Source organism: Anopheles gambiae, chromosome 2, assembly GCF_943734735.2.
Source record: "Anopheles gambiae chromosome 2, idAnoGambNW_F1_1, whole genome shotgun sequence".
Classification (NCBI taxonomy): Eukaryota; Metazoa; Arthropoda; class Insecta; order Diptera; family Culicidae; genus Anopheles; species Anopheles gambiae.
In genome coordinates this window covers 103,630,629-103,656,026 of record NC_064601.1, presented here as the reverse complement: position 1 = coordinate 103,656,026, position 25,398 = coordinate 103,630,629, and the positions used below count along the sequence as shown (strand labels likewise).

Sequence of the window (25,398 nt, the reverse complement as noted above, 5' to 3'; positions counted from 1 at the left end):
AACAACGAAAAAGCCACATCACAGTTGATTTTAAAGGCCTTTTTCTAAATTCCCTTAAACTGGTGCAGTTTAAGGGAAGTTTAAGGCTCCAGTTTAAGGGAATTTTCTTGAATTCCGGATTATTCGTGCTATAAAATGTCAATTGGGACAGCTCCTTGTAGCTGATTGAGTGTTCGACCCGAAAGCTCGTATGTATGTTCCATTGTTACATACTAATTGCGATCGATAAATTTCACCACCTTTGCTTCCCCGGGTGCCGGACTGATCGGATGTACCGAGTGGCAGCCGTATTGCGTTTCCCGGTTTAATGCCGTTCCTTATCCAATCCTACACACTGCACACGGACCGAACGCATCAATTTCTGGGTCGAATTTCATCTGCTGTGGAACCCCAGTAGAACCAATTTAAAGGTTATTTAAAGGCGATATTTTCCGTGGATTTGTCAACAAAAATATGTTTCGAAGACTAAATTACTTTAGAACAAGAAAAGGTAATGCACAGTGTGATCATAGTAGTATAGCTTAAATTATATCATGCTTTGTATGGTTTGAAAGATACAATTGCAAGCATTTTTCTACATCTACGATAGGATATTCACACAACAACACATTTCAATTTTAGTACATTAAGCTTTAATGTAACAATTTCCAAGAGAAACATGCAAATTAAAAGTGGGAAGCTTGTATGCTGTATAGCATCCGATTATATGTTAAAATTTCCCGGTTGAGTGTAAATGTAAACCCAAACACTGCCTTTAAATGAACATTTAATCAAATTATACATCACGTCTCACCGTACCCGTGCCTTTCGGTGAACCCGGTGTGCTCGACCGTTCGTTGTTTGCATTTGCCATTAATGGGCAGTGGAATTGAATGTTCGATAATTCTACCCATCCTTTCCCTCTCAAACACACACACACACACACACACACACACACACACACACACACACACACACACACACACACACACACACACACACACACACACACACACACACACACACACACACACACACACACACACACACACACTAGACTAACGCGTCACAACAGCTCCAGCACGACAGTAAAAAAAAAACAGGTGTACGCCAATCTGTATTTATTGCAAAACCGCTACGGCGTCATTTGCGCCACTGGCACGGGTTGGCGCGCTAGGGCAGCGATAGGATACCGAAGCAACGAAAATATTGACATTCCATCATACGGTTTGCAACCTTCTGCGACCTAGCGATCGCGCTACCGAGCAAAAACCCACACACAGCCGGTTCTAATTGAATTGCGCGTGATACGCAGTACGCGTAGGCCGATACGCATCACGCAAACGATTCACTTTTTTTTTCGCCCGAATCAGTGCTTTCGCTACAAAACCCAAAACACAACCCACACGCACCCATTACGGTCGGGCACGGGCACAGCATTGTGCGCAGTTTTCGTGCGAATAGCCGGTTGCGATTGCTGCCGGTTTCGGTCGGAAACACATTCACACACAATGCAAATGATTATGATTTACTTTTCTCGGGTTTCTTGCGTGGTGCTGCTGCTGCTAACAAACGGGACCATACAAAACCCACTCCGACAGGTGGGGGGGGGGGGTGATCAGTGTCGCAAAGGAGAAACGCAGAAAGTGTGGTTGCTTTCTACGTTGCGATTCAGAGTGCTGCGGCCGTAGTGATTGGCGTAACGTCCGTTGAATCGCCAATGTCCAATGTATTGTACAAACGCACGGCGTACAACGGTGACAAATCGGCTGAGTGGTGAGATTGAGAGATTTATGATGACACACTCAGAGGCACTTCTCGGGGTAGCTGTGGACTCAGCTGCACTTTACATTCAAACATGAATATTATTAGAATGTTTTGTTACTTGTTTTGTGTAAGCACTTGCTGCATCATATAGTCCTGCAATTATGCACTTACAGAACATTTCAACTGTTTGTTGACCCATGTTAACGAGAGTTATTTTTTGCATTTTTGCACAAAGCTAAGCTTATTTTTGTTGGTTGGTTGGTTGTTAGTGCCAAGACTTTAAATGTTGTTTTACGTGATGTTTTCTCATATTAAATACATGGTTTACACAAATATCCATACACCTAGTGAACTAGAATTTGCTCATTTATCATAATTTAATAATTTAAACTAAATTAAGTGATCAGTAGCAGATCTAATTTAATCGATAGGTAAAACAATCGAGGGGCAGCTCTAGAGAGTTTCAATTGTAGCAAAGGAACAAACCCTCCTACCAACACTGCAATATATGGCCTGTAAATGTTATACAAATTACTCTGAAAAAGCATACCAATTTCCCACAACTAAACCATTAGACGCATAGTGAAAATGAAATCTTAATTATCATTATCATCACATTATCTTTTTTCCGGTTGTGGGTTTTTTTGTTTACTGTTCTACTTGACACTTTTTGACTCCAGCTATAACTGTTCCGTAGGAGCAACGTTCGACTAAGTATTACAACACTTTTTGTTTTTTTTTCATCAAAAAAATATATTTACAAAATGCTCCATTACCCTTTTACATCTTATTGTCATTTTATGACTTACAAATAGCAAAATTACACTAAATTGTACAACATCTTAAAGCAGACTCTACTCCATTGCGTCCTCCCAGGAAGGACCATTCGTGTTGCTTTAATTCTTAAACAGCATGATACGCTTTTCGCAGATTGTTTAAATCATGGTTTTGCGAAATGTTTGCCCTTTAATTAGAACGTTCAACCTGTTGAGCACACTCAACAACCACACCACACTACCATTCGGAAACAATCACTCGCTTTTCACACGTTTGTTTGTTTGCTTTCAAACGAAAAAGCATTACCACTGAACCACTAACTGCCAACAAGCTTCTCAACACATTTCAAAACACATTGTTGCACATCTTCATCGCAGCTCCAGCACACCAGTTGCTAAATACGTTTTATGCTGTTGCTAAACCCAACGGCTCTCCCCGTACGCCCTTGAATGCCCCCCCGAGTCAAGCAGCAAAACAACACACACACACACACACACACACACAATAAACAAACTTATTAACACAATTATTTTTCTACTCCTGAAAAGTCTAATTGCAAGGGCTTCTTGTTCTGCCTACCGTTCCCTCCCTTCTGCCATTGCCACCTCGCACTCCGACAAACAAACTGCACAAGCGCAAATCCTCTCAGCCTGCCGGTTTGCTTGCCGAACGGAATAACTTTTCAATTATCGCGCGCCCGGTACGATTCCTTCGACTTTTGCACACCTTCTTCTTTTTTTCTTTCTTTCGTTTTTGTTTCATTTTTGTTGCTCGTCTCGTCGAACTTTTTCCGTGTTACCAAGCGAAAAACTCTCTCTCACACACACACACACATACAAACCTATACGGTGTGGAAAGGTTCTGCTAGCAAATCACAGCCATGCCGACACTCAACCACGTCTAAAGAGCGTGCTGCTGCTGCTACTGATTTCGATCCTGAAATCCGATGAAAGCACCTGTAGGGATGGGCCTTTGCTATTTGCTTTTGCTAGGGAAAAAGTTGCCGTGCGCAAGAAACACTTTCTAAAGAAGCGCATCGCATCGGGGACTGCGTTGTGGGCAGTATAGGCAGATTTATTAACCTTCCTCTGGGTACATTTCATACGCTTCGTTAGCCGGAAACGGTGAAAAGCAAAAGAGCGATCTCCACTTGATTGTGGCTCTTTTCCGCACAATTGCAGCACAATGTTTGTTCAGTCTGTTTGATTGCTTCTTGCAGTATTTGTTTTACAAAAACCATTATTTCTCCGATGATTAAGCTTAAAAAAAGTAAGATTGCATCACACACTCTCATGAGGCGTAGGCGGCGTTAGCAACATCCACCTAACTCAACCCGCTTATCATTTGCATTTAATTAGCGATTAATGTAAACTTTTCCTTTTTAACTTCCGAGAAAACGGAACGCTCCGACAAGCAAACATCATTTACTGCGAAAAACTCGAGAAACTTAATCTTGAACTTAACCCAGATAGAGCCAGAGTGCGTGTACATCCCAGTCCAAACCAACAGCGAAGTAATCTTCTCGACCGCTCGGCTCCCCTAATCCAATCCAATTAAAACGACCAAACGTCAGACGGGGAGAAAATTTGGGTTCAGCCCTTCAGCCCGGTCATTGACATCCTGGTCACAACGGGGGGAAGCTAATGCTACCCTTGCGCGCAAAAAGGGTACCGCCCCGTGTCTCGTTTGATTGATAGTACGTGACGTGCTGGTCAACGATGAGATGAGCAGCTGTCGGGGCAAACACACCAACCAAGCCGAAGACACGTATGCCGTGTTGGTTTTCTTGCCAAAAAGATGAGACATTCGATTGATTTTCGCACGAACCACCAAGCGTGTTCTGATCGACTCTGCTGGAAATCGATCGATGCAACACCAATCGGCACATGTGAAGCGTGTGAAGCTGCAACTGCTTTCTACTCTGCCGAGTTGTTCTACGATGTCGTGCCGAAAGGATGACATTATAAAATTGCCCCCCCCCCCCCCCTATGGCCCTGCCATCGGTATGCGAGCCTCAATGTCGAAGCTCTCTAATGTACCTACCGGCTCTTAATCTAAGCAGTACCTACCTCCTTCCAAACAGCCCACACGCCCATGGCCTTGAAATGCTTGATCCAGGCCAGCACACCAACACCGGATGCATAAGCATGGGAACCGAGAATGCCGGCCGAGTGGCAGATCCCAATTCCCAATCCCGGAACGAGACTAGAATGCAAATGTAGAGCTTTATCTACAGCCTGCCAGAAAAAGGGGTACTACTAGCTTTTCTCGCTGCCTACCCCGCATTGGATGCCCCGTTTGCTCTCCCCGAAACACCCCGAAAGGCAAAATGCGGAGCACGGGAGCGAGAGAGAGAAAGAGACAGGCACAAATGGTAGACTGTAATTGAAAAAGGTTCCGGTAATGCTTTCGTCGCAAAACCGGGCTTTCAGTTTTATGCACGGTCACTGTTCTCTGCCGATTATGGCGACCAGCGATGGTGATAATGACCGTGGGGTAGAATGCTTTCGCCTAAACTAATGCCCGCCGCAGCAGCAGCAGCTTAGGCCAATGTGAAAAATACGGGAAGAACACACACGCTCACTGTGGAACATGTTGCACGAGACATGTTTTCTCTAGTTGAGTGTGTTTGTGGGTCTTTTTACCTATAAAGTGAACCGATTTTTCATTTACACATAAAACATTCTAAAGCGCTCACCTTGTTTGTGATGCATGGCTAACGATTGATCAATATCAATAGGCCTGTATGTGTGTGTGTGTGTTTTTTTAATATTATTATTTACTTTGCTGTTGAACCCCCAACCACGGCATACACAGACGCACACCCCCTTTTGACCGCCAGTCTGAGGCAAAACTCATTTTTCTCTGACCCGCAACAAAGGTACACACTTCAAAAGAAATCCTAATTTTTCGTTAACCTCAACAAACGTGTCCCTTTCCATCGCTTTACGCAGACGAGCACTCTCCCCCCTCTGGGTTGAAAGCAAAATTACACTTTTCACTTGGGGACCGTACCCGGGCAAGCAAAAAAGGAAGCCCTACTACCAGCAACGCGTACTAGGTATGTACAGTAAGTGATAAAATTGATTGGATTGTAGTATATATTCTTAATACATAACTTTAAATTGAAAACCCTTGTCCTCACAGTGTTCTTGTGATGAGCCGCCAATAGGAAACAAAACATAGAAATGCGTGTTGTGCAGAGGTTTTGTCATGCGGGTTGCATACTTTATGGCGCCTAAAATATTTAATTGTAGAACACATTACAGTTAAAGTATTGTTCACATAAACACAAACCATTTACAGTTCATTAACTCGGTGGGTTCTACATGTTATAGATGACAATACATGAAATGTCAGAATAATTCGTCCGTTTTATTATAAATTACACGATAAATAATTCCAATTTGGAGTTGGATTTTGAAACAAGAGCACTTAACAAGTATTAGCCTGACAATTACAACTTAAAAATAAGAAAGAAAAAGTTGTTAGTAACTGATATTAGTAACTGGCAGTTATTAGCAGCTGATGTCAAATGCTGTAAATAGTAGTAAACAACCAAATTTCTGCTTTTTCCATTACTTTCAAAAAGACATATATTCCAATTATTTACCATTTTTGATACCCACTGTACCATTCGTACTAACCATCCAGAAAATCAAGAGAGAGAGAGAGAGAGATAGATAGAGACACACACACATCGAGAAAAAGAGAGAGAGACTCCAAACTGCAAACTCCAATCTAACCTTCAATCGCCGGATTTTGGGTTTTCGTTCCGCAAGACCTGACGGAGGCTAAATAAATAACGCACAGACACACGCGCACATACACACACACACATACACATATATAGCCCGATAAAACCCGGTAAGCTTTTCCACCGATGCGGGTACCTTGACAGGTCAGAAAAACTTTACCACACTTGCCACAACCACACACAACACCAGCCCAGGATAACCATATCTATCTGGCGTGTATGTGCTTGTTGTTATTTTTTGTAGGGGCCTGTTTTTCAAAAACTCTACACCGGACACCTCAGCCAGAGTTTGTTACAATCCCAAAAAAGAAAAAAAATGGACAAACCTTCCGGGACCTCCCGGAAAATCAATGTTGAATAATGTTCGCCCTGTTCGCAGCAACATCCTTCAGCTGGAAATAAATGCCGGAAAGCTTCCCGGTTGACGGTCAGGGCCAATGTCGGGCCGCGGATGTTTGCCATGGTGATGAATAGGTGACATTTCCTCCACCACCACGCGCTGCCGAGGGAAAATAGGCAGATCGAGACGGAGCCCATTTGCTTGGCTGGCTTTTGGTTTTCTTCTTTTAAGCGCGACTTTTTGGAAAATTCACCCTAAGGGGAAAATTCCTCGAGCCTTGTACCGTCTTATTTTTAGGTCTAAGCGCGCCAGAAATCAGATGCCGGTTTAATCTTATCCACTGTCTTGCCTTTCGGTTGATGTTCAACGGTGTGCAAAAGCAGGAGGACGATCATCGTCATCGCAAACCAGCAAAGTCCGGCGGAGCGTGATGACGCAAAATTAGCTAACAGTTTGTTTTTTTTTATTTGTCCGCATTTTGTGGCTGTGCGTTATCTGTCCCCTTGGATCGGCACGCACGCAGCGTTTTGGGCGGGGGCAAAAAATTCGACTGAGACTGAAGGAAAGAATCTTGCACTGCCATTTCCAAAGAACTGGTTCCACCTTGAACGAAAGCAAAAGAGGGGAAAAAACGTCTCGGACACGCTTGCAGGAGAGCAAGTTTGCTGAATAGTAACAATTATCGAGCGAATAAAACTGATGAACTATACACCACCAGGTGGTCGGGAAGCAGCTGTGTGCAGCATTTTGTGCTCGTCGCGTAAAACGGCACCGAAGTTGGCGTCCGCGAGGGACTGTCAGCTTCTTCGGATGGGACGAATGAACCCCGCCAAATGACGCATTTCATTGAACTGCTCGACCATCCTGAACCGTGACGGACAACATTTGCGTCCACAATCATGATGAAACTTTGTCAATCCAAATGTCCTGCTGAATTTGGTTGCCCCGCGTCATCGACACGAAAGATTGCGTATTGAACCGTATTATAGGCGACGCACATTTTATCTGTATTTTTGAGAAAATTAATTTTCATTCTACACTGACAAAAGTGACCTTTTAAAAACGTGTAGGACGGCAAGACAAATTACCGAAGTGGTGCTCCGCCAGTGACACATTCTTGACAAGAGGAGCGCTGATTGCAACACGGCAGGCGGCGTTTATATTCAGTGCCAGCCCATTTAAAGCACACTCCAATGGTGTGGTAGCACTGCTAAGCTCTCGGTACTCAGCAGTAATGTTGAAAGATGTAACTCAAACTTTAACCTTACCCCGCCGGCTCCACACTCCAAGCAGGCGTGCGCGGTTAAGTGAAATCACTGACACACCATTGACCGTCCACTTTATGGTCACAACTTCCAGCAAAAACGACATCGTACACATCCGCAAAGCACCGTCAGCATGCGGCTCCAGCTTCGCTTCTCTTTTCGCTGACCCACCCCCCACCCCCCCCCCATCCCCTCCCTGCACAGCAACTAACTTTTTTCATTTAACTCGGATTATGAAGCATTTCAACTGAATCGTTTCCCCCGCTCGGCGAGCGCTCGGAAGCTTTTCGATGAGGAAGCTTTTCGCTAACGTGCTCTGGCGCTCCCCGGCTGCTGTCTCTTGCACTCCTTCTACTTTGGGTATAAACTGAGCAGGCTAAAAAGAGAGAGAGAAAGATACACTGCCCGACTACTAACACGGATTGTTGCGAAGTACGCGCGTGAGTGATTTGTCCGACGGATTGCACACACGTTTTCCCACTGACGACGATGTCGACGTTTTACGACGTAATTCAATCAAACAGCGCCTGACCCGTCCCAACGGCTCCCTTCCCACATCGTACCACCACACCATGGGAGGTGGGAGCAGTGTGTTCGAAGAAGTTCAAAGTAAACTCACCCAAACCCTAACTACCCCCTCGGAGCGAGAGCAGAGTACATAAACAATTTTACTTTACCATCCTTCGTCTATTTGCTTCACCACGGTCAGACCGGTCGGTCAATCGGTTTGGGGGGACGTTTTGCAAGTTACTTGGAGGTAGCCACCGCGTGTGGCAGTGTCGATGCATTGCAAATTGTGGTAGGAGCCGAATGAAAAGGCAAAAAGAAATATGACCAACGACTGGCTGGCCTGTGTTTGACAGACTGCGCAAATAACTGACGCTGGAAGTTTGGTTAGGTTCTCGTTGGCGTGCCTGCACACAGTACACGCACTGAGCAGTCGGGGTTGCTTTGGACTCGGTGGTTTCAGAACACAGTTAGCAAGTTTATCTTGCTGACAAAATGAATGCAATTCATTTACATCCCTCTTCAACGGCTTCCAGGCTTCATCGCAATGTGCATGCTTGAAGCGAGAAAGCACAATTTTCGATTTACGACCTTCCCGCCGTTTCATCGAACGTGTTAGGATTTTGGCCAGTAAAATTACACTATAATACGAACCCTTCATTCTGCTCACTTTTGACCTGTGCCGTGGACCTGGGAATTCCCAGCTCGAATGGGAAACGATAAACCAGTAGGCTGGTTTTGTAGCAATAGCACGGGGAGTTTGAGGTTTTGTGCTCATTGCTAAAGCTTTCGAACCCACCCTGTTGTGGAATGAGTTGCGATGCATAGGTGTTTGTGTTTCGAGATAGCAATGCTATCCGAACATTCCTCTACAAGAGAAAACGGTGTCAACAGACGGAAGTAGTGCTCATAGTATCACAGCTATAACCAAGTTATAACTGGTCAAAACGCACTACGGCATACGGACACACCCTCAGCCATAACTCGTCAACACGCCTAGCGACAAGCTGACTTTGTCTTTTGAAGGATCGAACTATCGGAGAGTTCAACGAATCAATATGTAGCATGTGGTCAGTAGCTACTTCTTCCTACAAACTACTGTAAGGCTTCCGCCACACCCATTTCTAGGCCACAGCCAGCAATTACAAAGCAAGCAGATCCACAAGAACTTTGGAATGCTACCAGCAAGTAAAGCTTTGCTCATTACTTGTTATTCCAGCTGGCCGCTGTACACGCTGTCTCCTAGCTGCCCGGAAGGAATGTAAGTCCTTGCTGCCCTTCTTCTTGCCTTCTCCTCCCCGTCCACAAGCAGTGCACAATAATGTCTGATGAATGATAAGCCCCAAAGCACAAAGTAATTACACCACCCTTCGCTTTCGTTCCTGCCCGATCCGGCCGGACATCCACCAACGTGGTCACTATATAACGTGATAATGCCTGATTCTAAGCGCAAAGCTAATCACAAATTCCCCGTAAGTCCGGTCGCTGCTCCTCCAGCTCCCTTGAGTGATTTTATTTCATTGTTTAGGAATTCGCCGAAACCCAAAAACTGCTCTCGCTCGCTTTCTCCAGTTACAAAACGGCTCGTTTTGTACATAATACACAATTGTTCCTCACCTGAATAGTTCAAAGAAATTAAAATGGAAAATGCAAAAGTGAGCTTGCTTGCTTTCTACCTGCCCTTTTTGACAGCATTTGATCAAAAAAAAAAAATCTTAGGAAAGCAAAAAACAATCTTCACGTGCCACAGATTCCTTTCCACAGAGTCAGTCTCTCCCTTTTACGTCGATGCTCCGCTCTCTGCTCGCTTTCGCCTGAATGCCTTTTGTTGAAGCATTTTTTTCTTTTCTTTCCATGTTCTAAAACCACATTTTTAATGAAATAACAGCACAACCGTGAGCATAGTAAAAGACCAGAGCCAGAACAGCAAGTTTTGCTCCCAGGACACGGCACGTGCAATCTCTATCGCGAAAACTCGCTTCCCGATGGGGCAAGCAACCCTCGGGCAACGTTGCGAAGAGCGAAACGTTACATTCTTTCGTCGCGAAAACGTTAAAATGGTCGCAAACCTTATTGCCACGACTTACACGGGCAGCCGCTTGCTCGCCATCTTCTTCTTCTTCTAGTAGCTCGTGAATCTTAACTGTATAGCGCACGGTTTGGTGAATGAATATCCGCTTACAGTTTTTTGTTGCTTTCTATTCGTGCCGCTTCAACACAATTCCCGCACGGAGGGAAGATAGGACCAGCAGGAGGAGGCTAAATGTTGTCCCGGGTGCGTGCTAGCGTTTTCATAATGCGCGTATAATTGATTTTTATTTGCCCATCGCGCTGCAACGGCAGCGTTGACGGCGGTACGCATAGCTTAAAATGTTTCTTTAAAGTCAAAGAAGGGACTTGCAACACGGCGAGCAGCAGACAAGTAGCTACGTAACTGCTCGGAAACTTTGTTTCTGCTAGACCGACCGTGCGAAGCCCCTGCAATGAGAGCGTTTTTTTCACATTTTCTATAGAGTTGTCCAGCAGTGAATATGGAAGAAGAGGCCGCAGTCGGCCAGTATCGTTACAGAACCGTTAAAAATACTCGTTAGTTATGTTGATATCTTTAAGAAAAACGATATTTGTTTATGCCTCATTGCTTAAACTACATGATCCTTAGATACGGCAGTCAATCGACTTAGATGTAACACTGATATAAAAGAACTCCACCAACTAACCCACTGTTGGGGTCTTTGACGATACTTCGCACCAAAGGCGGACATAACTCGTAACTCGACGGCAGCGGTACTCATTCATGGCTTAATTCCTCTACATAAGTTTCGACGTTCGACACTCCTCAGAAGGTAACGCTTTGGTCACAACAACCTTATACCTTCTCAGCCGATATGTTACACATACACAACATCACCGATTACACAAACTCCTTGTAAGCTACTGATAATATTTTTACGCTGTCACTGTCCGCCAATGAAACAACGAAACCCATCGCACCCACACAATGAAGAAACAAAAACACACATTTTTGTCTATCTTAAACCGGCATTCCAGCAACATGACATGTGGATCAGGATCTTGATCCCGCGAAAATTGATTGTCATCCAGCCCGGGAAGCTGGATCGCACCGAACAGGGACAGGAATGATGCTGACACTTTTTATTTGTCCCAACCGATGTTATTCAACCGAGAAGGGGGGAAAAACGAAACCAGCACCAGGATTCTGGTTTCCAGGTAAAGGGTCTCGGGCTGCTGTCCAGCTAAACACATACAAACACACACACACACATATACATTCCCTTTTAAGGGACGAGACAGTAAGCCATCCCTTTTAGCTGGGATCATCGCCCTAGCTAAACACCGACACTAAACGTGAGGTAATGAAGCGAACCAGCCGATCTCCGCAAGGTCAGAAACACACGCAAAAAGAAAAAAAGGGGTGGCACGAGGATGAGGTGACTCGGAAGATTCCGGTTGACCAAACCAGCTCCGGCTTTGTACAACGGTTTCGTTTTCGAAAGGATTGTATAAACCCATTTGCCGGGATCGGTTTGATCTCTTCCGCTCCGGGAAGTTCTTAGCTGGTGTGTGTGAGTTTTAAAGAATTTTCTTATGGAAAGGGGCGCATTAGTTGGGACTTTCCACTGAAAGGCAGAGTGTTATACAGCGTTAGCTTATCGTTGTCTGTGCAGTATATAATCAATAGAAGGAAGTAAAAAGATGTGTTTGTGTTCTCTTATACAAATACTAACTCCTTATTGTATATTTTAACGATGTATGCAACAGTTGCGGGAAGCTGACATTACATTAAAACATTAAGCAAAACATCAACCTTTAACTAATGCTTCATCTGGCAACATTCCCACAACACAGTTCTCAATTCGCACATTCATGCGCGCAGCTCTCAGTCGGAAAATGTTTATCCTTCCTTACAAATGGAAGGGTAAAAAACGGGAAAACATCGATGCCGTTGACAGGCGACAAATAATAAACCGAAACGTGCAAGCACTCCCGCCGTCAAACGGCGTTTGATTAGTTCGTGTACAGGTGCAAAACAGCACAACGCAGCGCACTGTTCCTCCCAGGCCCGAACGGTACAACTGGGAAATGTGCCCAGTGTCGCTAAGGATGTTACCCCGGCTCGATACGTTCTTAGCCACTGGCGTGCCAAAGCCAACCCGTGTGCCGTGCGTCTGTCACTGTCCTTGCCAGCCTTACACGCGCTCGGCCAGACGACACACCGGATGTCGGCACGTGTCGTACCGTCCCCACAGCGGCATAAGCTTGACGCTCCATGAGCAAATTCTACAATCCACGCTTCAAAACCACAGCGCCAGGACCGGACGACTGTGCTTTCCTCCTGTGCCAAACACACAATTTCACAGCCTGCTGAGCGGGCGGTGTATTCTTTCGGGCCTCGGGTCCTCTTCAATCCCGCTGCTCGTTACGTTCCCGCGCCAAGAGAACGTACTTTATCGTCCTTGCACTACACACTGCTGCCCATTTTCCACTCAACTGCACTCGAGAAGCCATTTTTCATTTCCTTCTCGTGCGGGACGTTGTTTTTTTTGTGTGTGTGTGTGTGTGTGTGTTGTTGTTGTGCTCCCTTCTTCTTCTTCTTTCTCTACCTTCTATTACCCATCCGGTGTGATGCTGCCCCACGCTGTACGCTATTGTAAATTCTCGGGCACGGCAGCACGCTGAAGGTCACGTTCAGCAGCACATCCACACTAACGAACTGCAGGGCGGTGGTGTACTATGGCTGGTCGTACAGTTTTGCTAGCCCTACCGCCCAAACGGTTGGCTGGCACGCCTGGTACCAGCTAATGGCGACGATGATGACAGGTCCAACCCCACACACACACACAAGGGAATGCCGCGCGCGTCCAGAAGTCAGCTTACCGTCATGTTGCTCGTCTCGTCTAGGATTTACGTGGCGCTTTGCGTGGTGGTGGTGGCGTTGGTGGTCGGTTTTTGTTCGAGCTGACATGCCTAGCTCGCATGTCACATGAGTGTGTGCGAAGAAAGCACACTCGAGATGCCCACTCAACCGCACGAAGAACGATGGATGGGCACGTAAGTCGAACCAAATGAAACGAGCGAATAAAAACGCGCGATGATTGCGATGAGTGAGTGAGGTGTTATGCGATACCAAGCAACAGCTTTGAAAAGCTCACTTCTTATTACCTCACACCTCGCAACCTCAGGAGAGTGGTTGAGATCAATTTTCATGTCAAACGGGACCTGTTCGAGCAGTTCGATCAATAGAAAGATGCTAATTGAGACTATCGCTGTGCAACGGTTGTCTCCATTGCACGGTATTCAATTGCAAACAGGAACCTCTAAACACACACACAAACAAAAAAGAAATCATTCGCTATCTCCTCTTCAACAATCGTCCGAGTGGTGTGGCTGGGAAGATTAACAGTGCTGGGATTATTGCACACCCATTCCCAGTGCGACATCAGACGAGAGCTGATGCCGTTCTTGAGAGCGAACGAAATGAAGGAATTGCACACAAAAACACTAAGCTCTTCGATTGCGCACAATGCACCACGGAGCTGCACGTATGGGTGAGGCATCCGCACGTCCTAAATAACGCACGGTACGAATGTCTGCTGTGTGTGTTTGTATTCCGGTGCGATAATGGGTTTCCATTGTTTTGCTCGCTGATTGAGCCACTTTTTGGAAAGCATTAGTGCTACTGGTCGGCGGCTAGGGACTGCCATTTTGTCGGTCCGCTGCTTGGGAAATAATTCGATAGAGAAAGGATTCTTGGAGGATTTAATTAAATTGTTCAGCAGCCCAGCATACGGGAACGGTACTTCTCGGAAGGAAGCACACCGAAGCTTATCTAATCAATGTGATATGGGATGAAAACTGACGTGGGGATCGTATTCGGGAGGCATTCGGGGTTTTGTCAGTGCGATGACAGACATGGGGGGGGGGGGGGGGGGACAAGGGTATGTATTGGATTGTGTTTTGTTGTTTTCCTGTTTCCCCCACGGCCGACCGCAGTTAGAATCCTATACCACACACACAAAAACACAGATAAATAACACTCATGTACAAAGGTATTACAGTTCCACATACTAACGGTTTTTGAAGATATGTCCGGTCATATGACAATGTTCTTGCTCTTTCATATTGTATATATAGAACATCTTTTTCAGCTTCTCCATTGACATATCTTCCACCAAGGGTCTCTAAAGATTTCAGTTCGAGGATCGCATTGCTTCGTAAATAACGTTGTTGAGAGCCATTTTGGCGCTACCTTAGGCTACTCAGAACGTTTAAATCTCGGTTTGAAACGAAAATATTAAGTATATAGGTAGAATTTATGCAGCTTTCGATTATTGTAGCTTAAGTTTTGTCTTTTAAATGTAATTTTTTGATAGACTTATTCATTTTATCCATTGCATCATTGCGCATGCAATTCTAGGTTCTTGAAGGGCCGCATATGGCCGTATTTGGGTCGTAGTTTGGGAGACCCTAATCTAGATCCTGACAAATGTAGATGACGTGTCAGGATAATCTAGATATGACATGATTATTAATGTGCTATCAAAATCATGATGACAGCCAGAACGTTCCGTCAAAGTCAATCAAACTATCATCAATTGAAACGGCAGTCAGGATATCGATTATTGTGGAGTTTGATTCGACTGGCATTCGAAAGGTACAGGATAAGGCTGTTAATAAAGTTCGATAAGAACACAATTCAGACCCCGTTCTGTTCTGTCCAATCAACCCAAATAATACGTTTCATACTAAAGCTCGGCTTTTGCTGGCTATGTACTCCTGCATCTGTGAAAAGTCTTTCCTGTACATCTTGTCTAGTGTAATTTTACAAGATTGCAAGTGGTTAAAACATCCGACTGCACTTATGTTTTGCTAGTTTGAAACATTTTCAAAGCTTCTTGCTTCTGCTTCCTTGTCCGACTTAAGCCAACGTATTTTTAACGGACATTTTAAAGATTTTCATCGATCAATTGTTTGTATTCAGTCCGAATGGCAGGCCATTTGCATACTACTTCTCATTGATTACATGTTATTCTATCATGTTAAACCATTAAAAATCATTGCAACCATAAACACTTTCCACCAAGATAAGAAACATCTCACCACCTCAATGCTCCCATGATCACACCCGAAGCACATCGAAACGAACAGAACTCGTTGAAATTAATACACCTTCAGCCCGCAAACAACGAACGCATTATATCCTCGTTCCACCTCACTGGTACACGTGTGCATACCAAAACGGGGTGCAAACCCCATTGAACAATTGCAGAACAGCGTCTAACGATTGCTCCCATCAGCACCATCAAACATCGGTTCGATGTGTTGGTTCACTGCTGAGATGCTTCAATACACGTTGGAACAACCACGATGGCAAAAACACACGCGCAGAAAAGCAGAGCCAAGACAGAATCTGCAAAAAACGCTCGTCATAACCGCCAAACGCTTTCATGAGTCGAAAGAGCTATTTAAAGCTTGTTTCCATTGCCACCCCTCCCGCCTACAATGGTGTTTATTCCTTTCGACCACATACACAGAGAGAGATACACACACACACACACCCTCAAACACTCTTTCAAAGTCAACGTCAAAATCAAAACGTCACTCAACCACCGCCGGCAAACGACGACCTACACGCACACACACACACGAGTGAAGAAGCACCGCTGGACCGCTGATCGTCCCTTATCCCCCTTCATGCAGCACATGTTTTTCCTCCCGGAAAACACGAGCAGCAACGAGAAATAACTTACCCCCTACGAAAAATGCATTGTTTCAGCGTTTTCAGCCCACCCCGCACGGTAACGGGCTGATGCTTCATAAAAGGGTTTTGATGGCAAGCCTGCGTAAGGTTTCCTTTTGATTCCGTCTCTCGGTCTTTCTTACCGCCATGATGATGGGGTGTGTTGTTGGTATTGGGATGCTCTTGAAAAGCATTATTGTTGTACCACGTACCTACTGCTGTTGAGCTTCCAAATTCACTCCCACCGTCGGTTGGCGCGAGTGGCACGTTGCAAGAGGCAGTCTTCAACTTTTGCACAAGATCTTCATCAATCGTTACCAAACTGGCTGGCGAAACAAAAACGCTTTCCACGCCCCCTACGTTGCATCGGCCCCCCCAAAAGAAAGACGCACGGTAAAGGGAAGCTTGCCCGGGCGGCTCCCTTTAACCTGCGCTTCTAAATCGGCAATCGCTTGCCTTAACCTTGGCAAGATTAAGCTCACCACTTAACTTTCACAAAACGAAATTATCCTAATTAAAATGACACTTCAGACCGCATTAGGGTAGAGTGAGAATGGAAGGAAAGGGTTGCAAAGTTCGCGCCAATCCTCCAATCCACCGCACCACCCTACGTTTCCCCCTTTCAGCGTTCACCCAGTGTGTGTGTGTGTCTGTGTTTTTGGTCGTGTTCCATTCCCAACCGAAGCGTGTACCGCCGTGCGTGGCGGTCGGAGGAAATGGGTGTGAAAATTTAAACTTTTACAGACATCTGGCGATGGCGTCTGCGTCGGTGTCGTCGTAACTCGGCCCGAGGGGGGCCCGTCGTTTTCGTATACAGCAGCCATGTGTCAGTTTTAGCAAACGATTTTAGTTGTGCAATCCTAATCGATGGGCAACGGGTGGACAAATAGGCTAGGGTTGCCCCATTTTAGGCAGATCAAATAAATTGCAAATTAAAGGGAGCTGTGATCGTCGGAAAAGGGACTTCTGCTACGGGTTCGAACCATTTCGCTCGAACTGTGTGAATTTAAATGAGTGGGTTTGAATTTAAATGACCCTGCAATTAACACGACCTCAACGAATCAACGGATACAAACGGGTATTGTTTCACAGAGAAAAAAAAACCAAACAAACACAACACAAAATAGCTGCTCTTAGTGCTATTGATTCTCGTCAAAAATATCGTTTTTTAATAAGATAAAATGTATTAAGTTTTTAGTGTTTTTAATCGATCTTTAACAAATAATATGTTCCCTCTTTTTCATATATGTTTAAGTTAAATTTCGAATTTCGTATCGAAAAACACTCGATTCTTTGCAGCTGCATTACTATGCACCGTCGACATGATCGTAATTGAAGAAATGCTGGTGAGCCAGATCATGCGCGATCGACAAGGAAAGGGCAGTGCTTATAAGAACAATGTCTAGGCTATGGAGAGGATGGAGTGAAGCTTACCATTTCAGTGTAGCTTTGTATTATTTTTCCGGTGCCATAAAACCAATTGCTCACAAATGAACGAACGAGTTCATATGGGGTCCAATTGTCCACCAACAGCATCATTCTCAGTGCTTTTAAACGATGGGAAACGACTCGATGCAATACTCTTGTGTGTTTTCTATCGATCGCCATGTCTACAGCTTACCGAAGCAATGTTGTTCGCACTGTAGGGGACGAATGACTAATAGTGACTAAAAGAAAGCCTAAAGATGACATTTCAAAAGAATAGTGTTGCCTGAGAGAAGAAACAAGCTTTACACCAGAGGCGACATCTGACGTCAAAACGGTACAAACTTACTGGTAGGCCTGAAACACTTTTATCTGTTTTTTTATATATTGAATTATTTTTACATTTTAGCACACTGCTGTCATAAACAATTCATCAGCAATCATAAGCATTCGTCTGGTTTAAGCAATGTGAGGTCAAACTTTAGTTTAATGTATTTTGTCATGTGCTTTTCACACTTGTCTGTAAACTATAGTTCAATGAATCAACTGAATTCATTGCAATTTCCCGGAATTGTCGTTTTATAAAACAGATTCACCTTTTCCAGCTTAAATTCGGCGTCCTACCCTACAAAAGCCCATTTACATCTCTCTTTAATCTTAACTCACTCTAAAGAGACCGAACATTTCGTACGAAATTTTTGTTTTAATTTTCACTAAATTGTCCCTCGCCAAAACAAACTGCCTGGACCGGTAGATTCTTATTAAAAATTACTATTAATTATTTCTCAACCACAAACCCGCCCACCCCGGAACATGCTCTACGACCGTCACCACCTTCCCCAACTGCCCCCGGGGGGGGGACCAAAGTTTAAGCGCTTTAACGCAAAATTTAATTACTTCACCCGCCCAATGTCCACCGAATGGGTGAGACACGCCCGACATGGCCGTGCCCTTTCAAAACATGGCGGTGCGGTTTACAACAAGCAGCAGTGTGCCGCCCATTCTCGCCGACATTCTCAGCCAGCAGTGTGCCAGCCCCGTCCTTCCCCGCCCCAAAGGGCCCCAATTGAAAGCTCAGTGAAATGTGAAATAATTTCAAATATTAACAAGGGGCTTCCGGCGGCCCGAAGGCGCACCCACCGCACGGAGGATGTTGGAATGAAACGAAAATTATGATGACAGCGCAATTTGCGCACTTGTCAAGCTTTGTAAGCGATTGACATGAACGTGTAACGCGCGCGCGCTCCCGTTCCTCCTGTCTTTTTGTTTTTCATTTCTTTCTTACTTCCCTCCATCCTGTCTGTGTCTGTGTTCACGTCGTCAATTTCTGGGAACCTGGACCCGAGGTTGCTAGCTGGACAACAGCTGTGGCGCTACAAACTTTCCAGTGCCAAACTTTTCACGTCCCCAAAGTCTTGGAATTTCTTGCTACGTTTGCTAAACCAGTTGCTTCACGAGAAGTGAGAAGTCAGCAAAGAATTCGAGAGAGAGAGAGAGAGAGAGAGAGCTTTGCTGTACTGTACAAAAATGGAGCAAAGCTACGCTAAACCCATGCTCTGCAGGGACAAGCGGTGAATAACATTGCTTGAAAAAAGCAATCCCAACAACCCAACTAAAAGCTGATAACAGCTTACTTCACCTCCACATCACATAAAACATCAAACATTGAACGACATGACCACATGCCACAGCAGTCATGCTAGTGGACAGTTTATCATCCTTCTCCTATCAGATGCGGTACTTGCAATGTCAAGCACCTGTCAGGTTCAAGGAATGTGCACAAATCGGATTGACGCTACGCTAAACCATTCCAGAGATGCAGAGAGTAACGCTTTTTACCACTGATATCGTCATAACCGGTTCGTCAATTTCATGCTACAATCAATTGTGAGAACTTTTCATGCCCAAAACTAAGGCAAATCCTAAAGACTTCCGGAAAAAAATCGTTTGCCATTTCAGATCGCTTCAATTGCATTTCCATTTCCCACCAAAAAGCCCTTATATTCGCAGGCCCTTTTTTTTCTTCGCGGAGCATACTTCAATATCAATTCCTAGCACCGATTACCACCATAATTACATACATGTTTGCGTTGCGTTTCTCGCCCGTAGTCGTAGTCGATGCTCTCCAGCAACCCTCGTTGCCGATCGCCATCGAATTCAAAATCCATCGCCGAGCAAGTTGACAGTTATTGGAAAAAGGGTTTCCAGCAAAAAACGATTCAAGTTATGCCAAGTGCTCTCTTACCGCTTACCGCGCCCTCTCAAGACGACGACGACGATGACAGGCCCTGAGACGACTGTCTCGGGATGCCAATTTCCAAACCGCCTCCCCCCCCCCCTTCTCCCTCTTCCTTACACCCGCATAACGCAATGCAGGATTAAACCGTAACGCGATATGCTAAAATCTTTTCACCCGCTCCCCGTTCCCTACGCCCTCCGTACGGCTCCAGAAGGAATGTGAAGCCGCGCGCACGATCATGGTGAAATCCACCCGGATGCTCCATGATAATGGGGTGTGTATAACGGAACGGGATAGGAACCCGATGCGGATGGTTTCGTGGGGTGAAAAATTTCCTCTTCATTTTCTTCACACACACACACACACACACGCACACGCACACAGAGGCAAACAAAAAATGAAAAAAAAGGAACACAAACCAACCAACCACAACCACCACCCGATTCACTCAAAGATAATCGATTTTCTTCCGCTATGGTAAGTTGATTCGAGAGGCGGTAAAAATCAGGCTCGGTTCCTTCGGTTCCTTTTTTGCGGTGGGGGGAGGGGTGGGGGGGTACGATTCCGCAGCATTCGCGCTATCTTTACCATCGCTTATTTGATCACGCTTGGGTCGTCGTCGCGCTCGCTTTTTTTTTTGTGCCACCGCCACTAAATAATAATGCGCGCCCAACAAACCAACAAAACTGGACAAACAAAACACCCCCCAACGTGGGATGCCCCAAACCGAGGGAAACAAAAATTTAGCACCAAACACGCATACAGAAAAAGAAGAAGAAGAAGAAAAGCATGCCCTCGGAAATGGCAGCCTAGGACAACGGCATCAAATTAATATTTCCCGCTTTTCTATGTGTCCACATTGCACAATGAAAAAGGAAAACACTGGTACCGATGGGGTGGAAAGGTGGAAAAGCAAAGCAAAACCACCGAAACAACACCGTTCGATCGATGATCTGGAAACGAGTCCATGGGACCAAACTTTCCTGGTTGAAAATTACCTTTTTCTGTCTCTCTCACTTTTGCTGTTTTGTCTCCTTTTTTTCATCGTTGGGCCTCTTTAGCTTTTGTGCCCAGTGACACCCGAACTCAATTCCTCCCGCTGCACATCCCGTGTTTCGGCAATGGTTGGTAACTTCCCATTTTCCCACCGTTTGCTTCGAAGTGTTCCGATACGCGATAGGCGAGTGCGCTGGAAAAGAATGATTTTTTTTTTAAATTTCTTTAACGCCACACAAGGACCTCATTTCTTCGTTGATTTATCGCACTTTGATGACAGTGGTTCGAAGAGTGGGGTGGTGCGGAGTGGGGCACCTCAATTTAAATGATCTTTTGCGTAGCAAAACATGTTGCACGCGCACAACCAAACGATGTGGTTTTGCGATTTCGTGGAAAGTTTGTTTCCGTTCTGCACGCCACCACGCCACACCATTGCGAATAATCGGAATTGGAATAGAATTGATAGAGGAAAGCTTCTTCAACGACAACGACGCGTTGGAGCACTTCACAGGGAAGGGAAGGGAGGGTGTGTGAAGTGATTTCCAATTTAGCTTCCGTTTGCTGATGAAATGATGATACCGATTTGCATACCATACGCACACACACACACACACACACACACACACACACTCACAGCTTACAGTTCATTATCGTTCTCAAACCGGATACCGGACAACACCTCCGATAATTTCCATTTACACAACAACAATCACACCCCAACCCGGGGAAGGAGATGTTCGGAAAGGAATGCTGCTGTTGCTAGTGTAAACATTATCTAACCAATTCCAGGAATGCATATCTGGTTGCTTTGCATTACTAACGGCACATGGAAACTGCCGCACATACACAGAGCACACCATGTCCTTTTGCGCTGAGGCATGAGATGTCCTATTTCACTATAAGGAGCTTTCGGTTTCGGCAGAGTTACTTGATACAGGTGGATTTGGGGGGGGGGGGTGTATGTGTTGGTGTGTTTGTATGAACATTCTGAGAATAATTCAACCATGAAATGTGATAATCTACTAAAGAGTTCCTGGTAAACCATACCTTTGAGGGGATATGTCCATTTGCCCAGCCTAGGATCCGGCTAAAGCAATGCCTTGAATGACTTCTTTGAAGGGCAGGTCTCTGTTAATGAACAGGACAACGTGCAATGCCACACAAATCAAGAGCAATTTGGGTGTTATGAGCTGGCTTAAAAATGTGTAAGTTGATTAAACTAGCTATGGTACCTTTCTCGAAAAGACATGCACAAATTAGCTACATATCAGTGTTAGTTTTGGATTAGTTTTGGTTGCTTTTTTGTTCTTGCCGGACATCTGACAGTAACGGGAATTTTATTTGAGTCCAGGCACAATGTAAACGACGCAAATGCCCCCAAACACATCAGCACGATGAATCTTTCAGGGGGTTTGCCAAGTCATTTTGCAATGTGAGGTGAATATTGTGTCGCTCACGAAACGATACCTACAATGTATTTGGACTGGTCCAATGTTAATTTTTAACCATCCAAGTATTAATTTTGACTGGAGGTGCCGATTTGCTTATGTTTTCTACATAATTCTACACATTTCATGCTCTTAAAACGGAATGGGAAGGACTTGAGCTTGCTAAGTTTGTTAGACCCATACATCGTTTTATATACTGAATAATTAGCATTTGATAGTACACTACATAGGGCTGTCAAATTTAAACATGCACGGAAGAAAATTTACATTGTACCAGTCCAAATACGTAATAGATGTCAACATTCTCTGCTTCAATCCACGACAGGTATGCTGTTAAGTCGTGCGAGTAGACGACTATACCACAGGACCGCAACCAAACATTGTTCTTTAAAACATCAACTATCTGATGACTGGTGTGCAATCATAATAATCCTAACGTCTGCAGTAAGATATCCAGCTGATACATCGAATCTATCCCTTGTAAGAAGGTCGTCAACATCTTTTGAAGGTCAAACTGTTCAGTGAAGCATACACTTGTGTCCTAAAGTTGAGTAGAAGGCAGACTCATAATTTCAATCTAACCAATGGTAATTAATATGCGACGATACTAATTATGCGACTAATTTATGCTCAACCACATAAAATCACATATTTCTATGCATTCACTAATGAAAACTCTTATCGCGTTAATTGATTCAGAAGAGAGGCCCATTTCGAAATCACTGTATCACTAAATAGAGCTTCAATTTCTCTTGCATCATATTATTTCGCTCCCTCAAGATATTAGACACATTGATTCAAACAAAAAAAACACAAACAGATAGCAAAAGACGAAGAAAGGATGTGCCTCCACCGCGAGGAAAGAAAAGTGTCCTATCGATTCCAGCCGGCAAACCGATTCGTCACGCTAAAGTAGGTTTGTTCCGATAACAAATTTGTGTTATTATTCTGCACCGTCTCCGCTCCTGCTCCTGTGCTGGTGAATCCTTTCCCTACCAGATTCATCCAACTGTAGTATCGATAACGATACCATACACACACACACACACGCGCAGACACACCGGTGCCCAGGAAAGAGCCATTTCCCCAACGTCACGACATAATAGAATCGATTCTTTGCTCGAGTGATTGCGATCAGGCTGGGCAGAAGAAAAAGAAAGGAAGCAGCCCCGATAGTGAAAAAGAACAAACATCGGAAAAATGGCCACAAAAACAAGACAATATTTGAAACACACGTTACACAGCAACACATAGCAGATGCGCAAGGGTTTCGTTGGTCGTCAGTTTGTGCCGTTGGTTCGGTTCGGTTGTTGTTGCGCATAACACGCGGCAATATGTTTGTACAACGGCGTAGTAACAACGGGAACCTTAATTTGGTACCCAATAGCGAGGAGGGGGCGGGGAGCAGGATGTGAATGTGATCAAAAGAGATGTTCTAACGCCGCAAGGGAGGGGGACAACCAAATGTCGCGCAGAAAAAAAAGAGACAGACGTGCGATGTTGCAAATCTTGAAGTTGACGAAGATATGGATTAGAAAACGCAAAGCAAAAACCCTTCACAGCAACAAAAACAGGCAGTCACATCGCAGCCTGGTTAAAAGTTGTAAGTACAGCCGTACTTACACAGCCATCCATCCATCCATCCAGCACGTGGCGAAGTGTTTCATTTTTTTTTTGCCTCTTTACATGGCCTTCTTTGCTGCGACACTGAAACGACACTTGTCAAGACGTCCCCGCACACACTCAAGTACAATGTGCATGTGATAACTTTCTTTCACAGTTCCAATGCTTTAAGCGACAGATTTCTCACTCAACGACAATAGCGGGTGCAATACAATCCCTTCGCATGCTGTGTTCATATAGCAGCATATGGGGAGGGAGAAACTTGAAAGAGAATTGTCGCATGGCACCACTTTCTTCCCAATCGCTTTGAGATACGTCCCACACGCCGCAGATGATGGGTGATCTCGCTACTCATGGCAAGACACACACACACACATATACTGCAAACAGGGTTTTGTTGTGCACACAAGCTGGCCTATTACACAATCGGTTGCCATTGTCAAACATCATTGTCAAGGCCCCGGGACCAGGATGCTCTCAGGATGATGAAACCATCCAACGGGGGAAAATGAAATGGAAAGGGATGGAAGGGAATGGGATGGTGGATGTACATGTGTTTGTGTGTGTGTGTGTGTGTGTGTGTGTGTGTGTGTGTGTGTGTTTAAATCTGTAATCTGCTTATGTCACGACGAAGCGTTACGGAACAACAGCAACAGTGTGATGGTGTGCAGTAGTGTGAATTTTACATCCAATTTGATCGTGTTTTTAAATTGTACTTAAAACAGAAACATTCGTTACTACACCACGTCGTGTAAGCGACACATGATGCTTTACAAAACTGATGATCCTACACGTTGGTGCGCCACACCGACGCCACTCCTCACAACACGCGTCTAACAACGTGTGTGGAGCGCGTACTTCACGGCAAACTTGATGAAGGTACAATGCGCAATTGATGAAGTGCCGGCGATCCAGCGAGACGCAATGTCTGCTTTGATCGGGCTGCACCACTGCTAGGGAGGCCGCCGAGTCAGTCCGCGTCGATGGTCGATTGAGTTTGCAGCGCAACAGTCACGCTGCTAAACTGGAACTATTAGCATCGTTCCATTCTCCTTTCTCAGAGTTGTTTTTTGCTAACTTTGTGCACACAAACGCTGCTCGACCTCCAAACTTTTCTAACGCATCTGTGAGATTCTACAGTACCCGGCCCGTCTACACGCAACCTAATAACGTCATCTTTCTCGTTCTCGCTCTCTCTCTCTCTCTCTCTCTCTCTCTCTCTCTCTCTCTCTCTCTCTCTCGTTTGCATTCTTGCGCCCGTTCGCTCTCTCGGAACAATCTTCATTAGCCGAGGCAGGGTCTGTGATTGCCATTATCAACAGTAACAAACGACGACAGCTACGACGGCGCGATGGCGTCGTCGTTCGCTAATTGCTCCTACGCGCCCGATCCGAGCGCGGGCGACGCGAATCCATTCAACTACGGCGAGCGCAGCCTGCTGGACGATCGTGACAAGCGGTACGTACTGATTTTGGGTTTTCCGAAATTCCGCAAACCCCCCGGACATCCTGTGTGA

The 25,398-nt window shown here is 45.1% G+C and overlaps 1 protein-coding gene across 6 annotated transcripts in view; it reads left to right on the top strand.

Annotated features, from left to right (window-relative positions):
- Positions 1 to 25,398, top strand: part of LOC1277217 (uncharacterized) — a 53,323-nt gene that overhangs the window by 12,904 nt on the left and 15,021 nt on the right. For 4 of the 6 annotated variants that reach the window (XM_061650986.1, XM_061650988.1, XM_061650982.1 and 1 more), the window contains exon 3: positions 25,171 to 25,340. In XM_061650986.1, the coding sequence (XP_061506970.1) occupies positions 25,234 to 25,340 (107 nt within the window). In that variant the 5' untranslated portion in view covers positions 25,171 to 25,233. Of the gene's footprint in view, positions 1 to 24,544; positions 25,009 to 25,170; positions 25,341 to 25,398 lie in introns of those variants that run through there. The other 2 variants (XM_061650984.1, XM_061650987.1) reach the window with 2 other exon arrangements.